The sequence below is a fragment of the Sitophilus oryzae genome, unplaced genomic scaffold (assembly GCF_002938485.1).
Source record: "Sitophilus oryzae breed Bouriz unplaced genomic scaffold, Soryzae_2.0 scaffold_484_pilon_pilon, whole genome shotgun sequence".
Lineage (NCBI taxonomy): Eukaryota > Metazoa > Arthropoda > Insecta > Coleoptera > Curculionidae > Sitophilus > Sitophilus oryzae.
The window spans coordinates 785,733-799,459 of record NW_022147067.1 but is presented as its reverse complement, the minus strand read 5'-3'; the positions used below and the strand labels follow the sequence as shown (position 1 = coordinate 799,459).

At 33.7% G+C, this 13,727-nt stretch overlaps 1 protein-coding gene across 1 annotated transcript in view; it reads right to left on the bottom strand.

Annotated features, from left to right (window-relative positions):
• Positions 1 to 13,727, bottom strand: part of LOC115886366 — a 47,493-nt gene that overhangs the window by 11,858 nt on the left and 21,908 nt on the right. The window contains exons 3-4 of the mRNA XM_030905467.1: positions 3,103 to 3,267; positions 2,379 to 2,476 (exon numbers count right to left, since the gene is read on the bottom strand). Of these exons, the coding sequence (XP_030761327.1) occupies positions 2,379 to 2,476; positions 3,103 to 3,267 (263 nt within the window). The remainder of the gene's footprint in view (positions 1 to 2,378; positions 2,477 to 3,102; positions 3,268 to 13,727) is intronic.

The window sequence follows — 13,727 nt, the reverse complement described above, 5'->3', positions numbered from 1 at the left end:
CTCCGGCTGTTTCATAAAACATCTTTTATCCTTACATATTCAAGGAAATCTTTTTCTATTTCCGTATGTTTCTATTTCCTCCATTTGAGTACGTTGTTGCAAAAATACTTTTTTTTGTTTTAGACTTGATGTAGGATAATTTTTTAGGGCATTATACTAATGTGATAAAGAAACCAAGAGAGGGTAGGAATATATGGGCGCATTTTCGTGATTCATATCAGGCAATATGCTGTACACAAATAAAAAAAATATATACAGGGTTATTCATTCTACTCGTTCGTTTAAAATATCTGGAATTTAAGCTTCATTCACAACCTCGAAATTGGTAGTTTCAATTATATTTTATATTGAAGAGTCTATTTCACTAGTCCAAAAAAGTAGCAAAATAAGCGTTCGGCATTTAACGTTTTATGTAAAACTGGCTAGGTAGTTTTACACAAATGAAGAAGGAAATTAAAGATAAAGGATTATACTATGTCGGTACTGTAGCACGTTTTTAGATAACTACATTATTTTTAAGATTTTGGTGGTCAAACATCAACAAAGTAGTGCTTATGTTTGGACTAAATTTTCTCGAAAATAAATAAATAATTTAAAATTCCGTTACAATAGCGACAAAGACTGAAGTTTTGTGATTACAGTGATATATAATTTATATGGTTTTGTAACAAATTGCTCGCTATTTTATGGCAAATGCTGAAGCTCTGCAAACCTTAATCAAGCCTTAATCAAAGCACGTGTGTTTGGAATTTTGGCGGGGCTTAACACGACAGGATCGGGCTAAGCCTTAGGCAGATTTCTGAAATATAATATATATTTCCTTCGGCCACACACCTGCTTTAACCGACCCCTGAGAGCGACCCGAACAGTACAGCGTAATAGCACAGATTATGCAGATTATAATCTTTGTTTTTTCTTTATTGTTTTTCGTGGTTCCAATTTTCGGAATCGGGCACTAGTTAGGTGACTAGTTTGCGCACATAGCCCGCCCACTTATGGCCTCTAAAATTGTGCACAGCGCCTGACCGGCACAGTTATTAGAGAGATATCGGAAAACCGAATAGCGTCATGGAGTATTTACGCGTACCTTATCATGGTTACGATATGCACGAGTCAATTTTTAACGCAACACCCGCTAATAACGTTACCGCCTGACGTAATTTGCGGATCAATTACACCAAGCGCTCTTTCTAAATAACCTCTGATAGCGTTTAAAAATTGCTTAAATGGGCATGTGCGGGTATTTGACAACCGGAGCCGGCCGGCGAGATCTTTTATTTTAGGTTATGTTTGAATTGTTTTGAATTATTGCTTTAGTTTTATTAGGTAATTTGATATTTAAGTAGCTGGGATTAGTTTTAATTAAATAAATATGGCCCAAAATATGGATTCCACCTCTTCTAATACTAAAAAGCCTATAAAGAGTCTTAGGTTTACAGCAGATGACGACTTAGCCCTTCTAAGAGAATTTGTTGCTTGTTGCCCTAAACCCACTGGCAGACGTTGAACAATAAAGCACTGGAAATAAGTACTTTAGCCCTTTTTTTAAAATACCTAGTAAAAAAAACAATTTCAAAGTTTTAAATTCAAAGTTAGGTTAAGTTTAAATAGCGGACGCGACGCGATCAGAATTCTTTCCGATCCGATAACTATAAATGAAGAGAGTTAATACCACCTCACGTAAAGGAAATAACACCTGGCCTTATTAACGTCTATGCACGCTATTCGGTTTAGCGATATGTCTCTATTACGCTGTTTATTGTTATTTTACGCGAGTTTATTTTTGCGCACAGGAAATTTGACTCGTTTGCACATCGTCATAAAAAACAATTTTCGTACCACGAATTACGGACAAGATTTTTATCTGTATACTTATAGGATACCTAATCTGTGGTAATAGACCCTTGCTGTGCGCTTACAGGAAATTTTTATTCGGCCGACTATTTAGTTGCATATTTGTGATCATTATATATATCTTTATGGAGCTGCGCTCACATGCAATCATATAGTCGGCCGATCGACTTCAAAAGTACGTATTGTTTGCAAATAAATAGTCGGCCGACTAAAAGTTACAGGTTAGCGCGTAGGCTTATTGTATCGAATTTCTCTTCACAGTATCCATACTATTTAAAATCGTAAGTCAGGGAATTCAAAGTGTCTTGTTTTTCAAATTAGAAATTTCTTTTAGAAAATATGCGATAATTGTTTTGAGTAGTTTATTTTTTACATCTTGGCACTTCATGGTTACGTAAAATAAACGAACATCTAAGTAGATACGCAGATATCCATGCAAATGGTCCTAAGTCGACAGGCTGGGTATGAATAGACTGTGGTTATAGACTGACTTGTTTTTACCTCATTTGTTTAATTATGCTTACCTCTATATAAATTCCTGGACCACGTGTTACGATGAAACCGTTTCTTTCATCATCAATTTGAGTGGCAAAAAGACTGGCTGATACTATAGCCAAAAGTGCTGTAAAAATACAATAACAATATAAAAATAAAATTTATTATCAAAAAAACTAAAAATATTTTTAGATATTATTAATGATAATGTTTTAGAAAATGGTACTGTATGATTGAAGAAAAAAACGGCGTCGAAAACGACTGGGGAATGACAATCGATAATAATTTACTAAAAATTTATATAAAACTTCAAAATTATCACTAATTACTATAATAGATTAAAATAGGACAGAACGTTTCAAGACCCACAAATCTATTCCCAAAAATATTTTTTATCGAATTTTATATAGATACAATATAAAAATAAAATACCGTATGATCGAAGAAAAAGGCGTCAGCGATGGCTATAAAATGAACATCGATGACATTTCCCATACATATTTACATATAAAATGACAGCGATCTTCATTTCATAGCCATCGCTAACGCCGTTCTTTCGATCATACGGTACAACCTTCTTATGGCCACTTGGCAGTAGGCGCAATTAAAATTTAAAGGGTTATATTAAATTTGACTTCGCCAAAATTATCATCAATAATCATACTCCAGCCGTTTTTGACGCCGTTTTTTTTTTCGATCGTATAGTACATTTTTCTTTTTTTTTCAAAGATAATAGAAAAAAAATAGTTTTACCTGCTATAAAAGCTAGAACAACTTTGGTTAAAACCGCTGCACTATACTTCATTACGACTTTTTCCTTGGAACTGATCATGGCTAGTTGTATCACACTGAGAAAACAAAATACACCCAAAATAAGCACTCCTAAGACGGCCACAATACCTGCCACCCTAACGGCAACTGAAACAAAAAGAATAATATTAATAAATATAGTGTCTTCAAAAGTAGATGCTAAAGAAAATAATAGTATATTGTTTTATTAGGAGTACAAATAACATTTAGATTTCGTTCGTGGCAACTACAACAATGTCGAAGACCTGCAAAATGCTGCCAGGCAAGCTTTTACATATTTGCAAACCCTTCCCGTTATATTATGAGTATTTTAATAAATACCATTTTGACATTTTTGTTATCTATCACGGCCTACTAATAAGAAAATTATATCTTTTAAATTTTACAGTAAATAGTAAAAATAAAAATATAGCGTAATATATATTTTTAAAAAGCTCGTAGCAAGACGGATCGTATGATTTATAAATATACAGGATGTTCCAATTAAAAAAAAACATAACTTTAGTTCATATTTTCAAAAATATTTTTTTCGTAGAAAAATAGTTGTTTACATCATCTTTATCCGTTTACGTCCGTTTGACAAAAAAGTGGGTCAGGTTTATGCAAACCGGATCCTCCTATCTTTACTAATAACAGAAATACCGTATAATTTCAACCAAAATGGGACACCCTGTACAAAAGTACACATAAGTACAAAAATAAAATCCAATAAAAAATGTAATCAAATCAAGTTATATTTAACTTTTTGTAAACATTTTGTGTTTTTACTTTGTTTTGTTTATTAATTTTAAATAAACTAACCGGCAAAAAAAAACAGCTACTAAAAACTAGTCCCAATTTCAAAGTTGGATTTCTCGCGAACCACTAATTAGATTTTGATGATTTTTTTTTAAATTGTAAATTAATTCCTTTTTAACGGATGCTACGTCAGAAATTTTTATTCCGAATTTATTTTGAGCATATACAGGGCACAACAATAAGACGAATGTTTTTGCTCGAACTTTGTAACACCCGTACGCTTTATTGTCCTGAATACTTTACGAAATCGTAGAATTACAGCGTTTCAGAATCAACATCTGCTACAAGCCGTGCGTAGAACTCAAGTCGGTGAGAGAACAATCCAACGAAGACGAAAAGAAAACAGCTTGTCTGCAAGAAGGCCTGCCACAGGACCCCAGCTACTTCCAAGACATCGTTGAGCACGTCTTCAGTTTGCGCGAGCGTTACATGTGAATTGGTTTGGTCGCGGTTTGCCTGCAAAGATTTTTTCCGTTCGTTTTAAATTAGCGTGTCTCCAATAAAAACAGAGATAATGTCGTGATTAAAAAAATTAAATACTCACAACAAATGAGGCTACAATGTCATTTGATTTAGCAATAGCTACTACAGGTGCTGCACCCTACAGGGTGTCACAAAGTTCGAGCAAAAAACTTCGTCTTATTGTTGTGCCCTGCATATGCTCAAAATAAATTCGGAATAAAAAATTCTGACGTAGCATCCGTTAAGAAGGAATTAATTTACAATTTAAAAAAAAATCACCAAAATCTAATGAGTGGTTCGCGAGAAATCCAACTCTAAAATTGGGATTAGTTTTTAGTGGCCGGTTTTTTTTGCCGGTGGGTGTATAATCGTTACTAGAGTCGCTAAGTAAATTTATAGGACTATTTTGTCTTTTTAATTCCTAATATTTTTTTTCAACTTCCCAGTACCTTGATACTTCCTCAATACTTCCCCGATAATTCCTCGTACTTCTTAAACTTCCTCAATACTTCCCCTACGTTACCCATATTTCCTGGACTTCCCCATCCTTCCCCCTTTTTATACACCCAATTTTTAAAAGGTTAAATTAAAAAAAAATTAAAAATATAAAATAAAATTCGCCCTCTACACTGTAAGCAAAATTATTATAAAAACATAATTTGGTTGTACTAAGAATAAATCTTACTCCGAAAGGTCAATTCCGACTTAACTTTGGCTTTATATAAGGTCACAGTGTAAGTATACAAACAATAGATATGGTGGAGTGGATAAGACTATGATTTATTATATAATGGGCGTATGAAAGAGCGCTTTTGCTCAAAATATAATCGGCTTAGAAATATACGAAAAAGGAACTGAATCTGGAACAGTCGCTGTTAATAAATTATTTTTATAATGGAACAGCTGCAGAATATCGCTAAGTAGGTAAAGATGGTGCATTTGTGTCATATTTCATATTTTTGTTTCAAATAATTTGCAGGAGTTTACAGGAAAAAAACTTTGTGTAAATTCCCAAACACATGCTAAATTGTAATTGAATACCTATAATACATTTGCCGGCACGAGAAACGCGCACTTCTTTTGATGATTTTTTAAACAATTTGTAGCTGAATTATTTGACTTTTAGTACTTCTTTCTTTATTAAGAATGAAAGTTGCCATCTGTATATTATACAAGGGAAACAAAATGTTAATATGTTTGTGAAAGTTTGAATCAAAGGTGAGTAGAAAGAAGAAGAAGAAGAAATGAATCAACAAAAAAACTATCGAGAAAATATACACACAGATGATAAAATGATTTTAAAATTCCTTGCTTTGTTAACTTACTCCACCCTTGTGGATTTTAAAATCATTTTATCATCTATGTGTATATTTTCTCGATAGTTTTTTTGTTGATTCATTTCTTCTTCTTCTTCTTTCTACTCTATATTAGGCAGATTGCCTGTTCATTCTTCACTTGGCCTTTTTTCTTTGCCCTTTTTCTTGGCCTCCCCGTACTTCTTCTTCCCAGTGGTGATTTGTCTCGAGCTGACCTTACTGTTCTTCCCTCGTTCATTCGGCTTATATGTTTATTCCCCTCGCATCTTCTGCTCACAACCCATTCATTAATGCTATCCACCTTGCATGTTTGCCTTATGTTGTCGCATCGTTCTCTATCTAGCATATCTACTTTTACATGTGATTTTGCGGGGGATTTTCATCTCGCCTGTTTCGAAGAATCTTTTTGTTTTTGCTGTATCTGGTCTGGTTTCTGCTGTGTAGATCATTATGGGTCTGACGACAGCCTTGTATATTCTTGATTTGACCTCGATACCTAGGTATGTATTTATTTTTCCATATGGTGTCTTTCAGACATCCAGCCACTCTCATTGCTTTTGTTGTTTGTTGTCTTACCTCTGTTTCGATATCGCCATAACCGGATAACTCTATACCGAGATAGTTAAATTTCAATTCTTGCTGTATTATTGTGTTATCCACGACAATCTTGCATCTGATAGGTATTTTTGATGTTGTCCAGCTCCTTGTTTTGGATGCAGAGATTATCATTTTATAAGAATTTGCTACTAGATTGAAGCGATATACTATAGTCTTTGGAGGTCGTCCTCATTTTCTGCAAATAGCACAGCGTCGTCGGCATAGCATATAATTGTCATATTGCGGTCTCCCATTTTGTATCCATTTAAATGGCGCACTTAAAAGTTTATTTTTTTTGGAGATATTCGCTTTTGAAGAAGACACTACGAAATAATATGGACACAAACCTTTTTCTGGACACAAATGGTACATTGTGAGACAGAAAATTGTAGAGAGAAACAAGCCCTATAACATAGGATACAACATTTTAATGAACAGTGCTTTCCATAAAATCAATAAAATGAAAAATATACGAAATGATATGCATGTACTGATTTCTTTCGAAAATCGACAACTATGAAACTATGAACTCTTCCTGGACACAAACAGTACATTGTGAGACAGGAAATTGTAGAGAGAAACAAGCCCTATAACAAAGGACACAACATTTTAATGAACAGTGCCTTCTTTGTGTCTTTTCCTTTTTAGTATCTGGTAAATAGTTAATTTGTTACCACACACTTCGTATATAGAGTCAAACTGTCGTTACTTTTACGACCGGTTATATGTTGTTTTTTATCATGGCACTCTAGATTGAAATTTAAAATACTATTTTTTAAGTAAATATGTCAAAAGTTGACATTAAATTATTCTATTCAGAATGCCATATTCTGCCAAACAAATTAAAAAAATACCGACGGTACCATTTAAAAACCAAAAGTTGTAGTGATTTCCGGTGAAACAAGAAATGACCGAAACTAATTGAATACGTCAATCAAGCCACTTTTGAAAAACACCCGGTATATTATAATTCTTTCTGATAGATTTTACAAAATTCTTCAACTTCTATTAATAATATCATATAACTATATAAATTACTTTAATGCTTAATAATAAATAATTTTTGTTTTGTCATGGCAACTTGTTATAGTGTAAATGAAGTAAAAGGATAAAAATTGAAAAATTCAGAACAGATTGCAAGCTGTTTAATTTAATGAACAGTGCTTTCCATAAAATCAATAAAATGAAAAATATACGAAATAATATGCATGTACTGATTTCTTTTGAAAATCGACAACTATGAAACTATGAACTCTTCCTGGACACAAACGGTACATTGTGAGACAGAAAATAGTAGAGAGAAACAAGTAATAATATGCATGTACGCCTATAACATAATGTAATGTATGCCTATAACATAGAATACAACATTTTAATGAACAGTGCTTTCCATAAAATCAATAAAATGTAAAATATACGAAATAATATGCATGTACTGATAGCGATCACAGAAAATTGTTTGTTGCTGTAGAATGATGGTTATTTAGTCTGCTTTCAAACTTTCATCAAAATATCAACATTTTGTTTTACCCCGTATAATTGACAGATGGAGACCTTCATTTTTAGTTTAGACAGAGATAGTAGAAAGTCAAATAAATTAGCTACAAATCGGCCCACTAGAACAAGATATATTATTAAACTTTGTAATAATGTTTAAACTTTGTTGAGTTTATAATAACTCATTAGTAAGAACTTTTTGTTTCTTTAACGTGATATTTAGCAACATCAAATCAATTTTCTAGATACCCCTCAAATATGAATAGGTACTCTTTTTTTAAAACAATATTTATAATGAAATAGTAATTTAATTAATTTGATAAGAGTTGTATGAAATAGAGCAACCGCAAGTAGAGCAGGTTGCCTTTCATTTGCATTCCAACTAACGTCATTTCTATCCAGATAGTGATACAAGTCTCGGTTGCCTCATGTCATTTTCCAGATTTTATGAGCGATTTCGCGAAATATATTAGGTTTTCGGGACGGGACGCTATCCATTCGACTCCTGTTGCTCTCTTATCTCATTATTTGAATAAAGTTTAAATACAATTTTGCGGCAACAGTGGCTTGCTTGTCCTAAATATGTTTTTAATGTTTGTAAATAAAACTTTCCAAATAATTATAATGGCATTATTTTGTCTACAAACCTTAATAAACGGCCCCTAAAGGTTTGCCCCTAAGAGAAATAAATGTTTTGGGGAAATAACTATCTAGTAGTATTTCGATTTCAAATATTTTGAGAACTGTTGCTTCTAGCGATTTTTACTACGAAATTTTTCGAAGTAAAAAAATGGAAAATGTACAGGGTGGGTCAAATTCGATGCTTTTAAAGAGAAACACCCTTTTCTATAGGAGATAGACGAAAACTAATATCGGTGTCTGAAGCTCAATTTTTATCAAAAACAAAATGGTGAAAACCGCACATCGATATCTGTTACCGTTTCGGAGTTACGGGGTGTTTTTCAAAAATGTGCATTTTTAACAAATCGCTGTAACTTTTTTGCTATAAAAAATTTCCTATTTTTATGAAAATATTTCCAAAGCATCCTTTTACGTAGAATTTAATGGTTTAAGTATAATTTTTTTTAAATTAATACTTTAAGAGTTATCAACAGAAAAATTGATTTTTTATTTGGGACGCCCTGTATATTTTTAATTAAATGCAAATAACTTAAAATTATCTTTCCAAAAATATAGCACACTTGATATTTTGTTATAATCCCCTTTAAAATACGGAATTTTTAAAAGTTCGCCACTTTTAACTAGTAGGCTTTGGACCCCTTATTTATGATCTGCCCCTAATGGAACCCGAAAACATATTTTTCCAGCAAGACGAGGCACCTCCTCAGAACGCTGAAGTCAGTTAACTTTTGCAGCTAATTTAGAGAATAATTGATTAGCTAACCAAGATCCTAGCTCCGCCAGACTTAGTGCCTATGGATTTTTATCTTTGCGAAGAATAAAGGTTCTTATTTTTAAATTGCCTGTATAATATAGACAATAATTAAAAGCACTTACGCGAGGTATATATATATCATATATATATGAGTACGATATAATATAGACAATAATTAAAAGCGGTTACGCGAGGGTATCTTTCACCCCTATTAAGTTATTGAATTCGGCGAGAAATGTTCAAAACGGTCCCGTCTGTCCATAACAGAAGGCGGTCGTACATGTCGAACACCTGTAGCAAAATCTGATGTCTTGGCTTGCTATTAATTTTTATTGTTATTAGATGTATTTTAAATGTGTTGATGTTGTTAAATATAGTTTAAATTGTTATAAAATTCCAAATCTCTCATTGCAAATATTATTTTGGTTTTACTTAGGAGTCACATTGGATCGGTCTCTCACGTTCAAGCCACACCTCACCAAGACGGCTGCAAAAATAAATACTAGAAATAATATACTGCACAAGATCGCAGGTAGCAGCTGGGGAGCAAACGCCAGGGTACTTAAAACAACTGCAATGGCCCACACATATTCGGTGGCAGAATATTGCTGCCCTGTCTGGATAAATAGCAATCATATTCATCTTATCGATACTCGTCTTAACAGCGCGATGAGAATAATAACGGGCACTATCAGAAGCACTCCGATCCAGTGGCTCCCTGTCTTATCAAACATTACTCCCCCTCATCTGAGAAGACAGGCGGCTCTAGTCAGAGAGTGGAAAAAGTGCACCAGCAATGTCCATCTGCCCATCCATGATGATTGTGAAAATTTCTTGAATCGCCTGAAATCCAGAAAACCGCCATGGGTATTGGGGCAGCAGCTACTAAATTCCAACTTTCGGGTTGAAGACTGCTGGCGAGATGAATGGTCACAAAATAATCCTGACATTCATCACTTGATAACTGACCCAGTACTCTGCCCTCCCGGATTCAATTTGCCAAGAAAAACGTGGACAACACTCAATCGGTTCAGATCTAACCATGGCAGAACCCGCTTCTGGACACACAAATGGGGACTAACCGACAACCCTAACTGCGATTGCGGACATTTTGAAGATACACCTTTTCATATCGCAACACAGTGCCCACTAACAAAGGCGCAGTTCTCTTTAAATCGTCTTCATGAGGCTGACCTGGATGCTATAGAATGGATCGCAGAGCTAAATCTTGTAGTGTAAATTTATAGTTGTTCGTTTTTACTGTAACATTGTGATATGTCTCTTACACATCTGATTGTTGATCTTTGAATTGTTTGTATTGTTGTATTGATTTTTTTTTTTGATTTCTTGATATCATGTGTACTCTTAATACGCCATACAAAATATATACAGCTACAATTTTCTTGCATTACAGCCGTCTCGGTTCAAAGCCTACTTTGTAGGCTTTGAATATATATCGAAGAGGAATCAAACAAAATATCAAGTGTGCTATATTTTTGGAAAGGTAATTTTAAATTATTTTCAACAAATATACAGGGTGTCCCATTTAAAAAAACAATTTTTTTCTTGATAATTCTTAAATTATTAATTTTAAAAAAATTATACATAAACCATCAAATTCTACGTAAAAAGGTATTTTGGAAAAGTTTTCATAAGAATACAAAATTTTCTGTAGCAAAAAAGTTACAGCGATTTGTTAAAAATGCACATTTTTGAAAAACACCCAGAAACTCGAAAACGGTAACAAATATCGATATGCGGTTTTCACCACCATGTTTTTGACAAAAATTGAGCTCCAGACACCAATATTAGTTTTCGTCTAACTCCTATAGAAAAGGATGTTTCCCTCTAAAAGCGTCCAATTTGGCCCACCCTGTACATAAACATTTATTAAAAACAATTTTACGTAAATCTGTTAAAATAACAATAAGTAGATTCTTGAAAATTCTAATCGTAATTTTCTCAATTCCTACTCTATTAAAAATGCTGATTCCTCTGCATGTTTCCACTCCTCCGTCCATGGCCTGCTTGTCACGCCTGCTATCAATCCCGAGGGAAATTATTTTTGACCTAATATCCACTCGTTGCCGCTAAATCGAATTCGCGTCGTTTGGTTCGGGTAACTGACTTATTTTATTTCTTAATGGCTTTACAAGCCGACAAATTCGTTAAATTTTCTTAAAAAGCAAGGAAAATGTCGTTAGAAGGATGTTGTTTGAAGAAAACACGGATTTTTTTAATTTTTTTTTGAATTTCTTAAAGAGTGCGAAAATGTAGCAGAATAAGCTTTGGGCATTTAACGCTTTATGTAAAACTGGCGATATACAAAAGGTTGTGTAGTACTTTTATATGACAAAACTTTAGTTTTTGATAGGTTGAGGCATAGGAGATTAGAATCGCACCAAGATTTAATGGTATTATATAGTGCCGTAACATCTGGCCCCCTCCAAGTGAAACTAGTATCGTCCGCAAGGAAGCAGATTTGACCGCTAATGTCCAGATTTGCAATATCGTTGATAAACACCAGAAACAAAATAGGGCCAAGTACTGAACCCTGAGGGATACCCCATTCTATAGGCTTACAAGAAGATATAGACGTAACAATCCTCACAAGCTGCCTTCTGTTGCCAATATATGACTGAAGCCATTCGAGCGGCACTCCCCTGAATCCATAATATTGCAATTTGTGAATTAAGATATTATGATTTACACAGTCGAAAGTCTTAGAGAAATCACAGAAAATTGTAGTTGTAGAGTGATGGTTATACAGGCTAGAGTATATACATTATTAAAAAGGTCGAACATAGCATTATTTGTGCAACTGTTAATTAGAAATCCAAATTGATGGGTAGTAAGTATTTTATATTTAAGGAGAAGAGAAAGAACCCTTTTTGAACCAATCTTTCAATGATCTTAGATAATGTGGGCAGGAGTGCAATAGGGTGATAGTTCGAAGCTTCATTTTTATCTCCTCCTTTATGCAGAGGAATAATTATTGCTGTCTTAAGGCAGTTTGGAAAAACTCCTTTTTGGAATGACTCGTTAATTAAAGTAGTAAGATGGATTAAAGTGCATTCCGGAAGTTCAGAGAACATTTTGAGAGTAAGCCCATCAGTCCCAGATGAGGATTTGTTTTTAATACTTTTAATTGTACTACGGAGCTCATCTAATGCCACGGGCGTGAAGAAGAAACTGTGTAAATTCTCATTTGCTTTATTCATTCATTTGCTTATTTATTTCATTTTTTTAGGGAGATATGAAAGTGAATCATGGGAAGAAGTTATGGTGTTCACTAAATTTTTAGCCACAATAAAAAAGTAAGTGTTTAAATCTTCAGGTGGAATTAAAGACTGTGCCAGACGAAGAAGTATTATTCCTTAAGTAATTTACAAATGCCCAAGTCTCCTTAGCAACATTACCGAATTTGGCTAGCCTCCCATTATAATAAATGTCCTTGGCAAATTGTACTTTTCAGTACTTCACCTATAAAACATACCGGGTCGGTATGTTTTACTTAAATATAAAATACTCCATCGTCAGACGGGACATTCAATTATTGGCTTCCCTAATTATTTTAGAGAATAACTCTATTTAGGTTTATTGAAGAGCACTAAAACCCACATCCAAAAGAATAACTTTATATATTTTTAATTAGCTCGTTTACGAGTTATCGCCAAATTTCTTTTTAAATATTTCTCCTTTTTTATGGCCCCGTATTTACTTATGAGCACCAGTCAAGGTAAAAGATAACTGTCAAATGAAGTTGTCATTTCAGAAATTTACCTATTTAGTGCTTTATTATTATTGAAAACTCATTCCTACATCGGAAATCTTAAAGATGTATTTATTAATACAAATTAATATGAATTAAAGTAAAATAAAGTAATCAATTTCAAGGTTAATTATAGTATTATTACAATATTCAATAACTTATTAATTTAGGTACTATTAAATTGTTAGAACTTTAGGATTTAAGAAGATGTTTAAATATTCCTCTATCGACTGCTAGACAATAACCCAGGCGATCATAAAATTCTCTTCTTAAGGTGCGTATTCATTATCCGCACGAACGAACGAATGTTCGCTAGTGGTATGGACGGGGACCGCACGATAGGACCGCACGAGAAGACCGGAGGCATTTGTTGGCGAACGCCTTTGATGTACCGACTCGAAACGGATGGTCGAGCGAACGAACGAACGAACGGCCGCATGCGTTCGGTCCCCGTCTAAATATACCGCACTTTCGTTCGTTCGTTCGTTCGTTCGGATAATGAATACGCACCTTTACATTCGCTAGTTGGTAAACTGAAATTCTATTGCATTCGGCAGAAATAGCATTTTTTAACTCGTCTAGATTTGGGTATTTTTTTCCTTGTATATCCTGTTCTTTAAATGGCCCCAGAGAAAGAAATCATTTGGCGAAATATCAGGAGATCTTGCTGGCCAATTTACTGTATGATTTAGGCCAATAACATTTCCGTTAAAACTATTGTCTAAATATT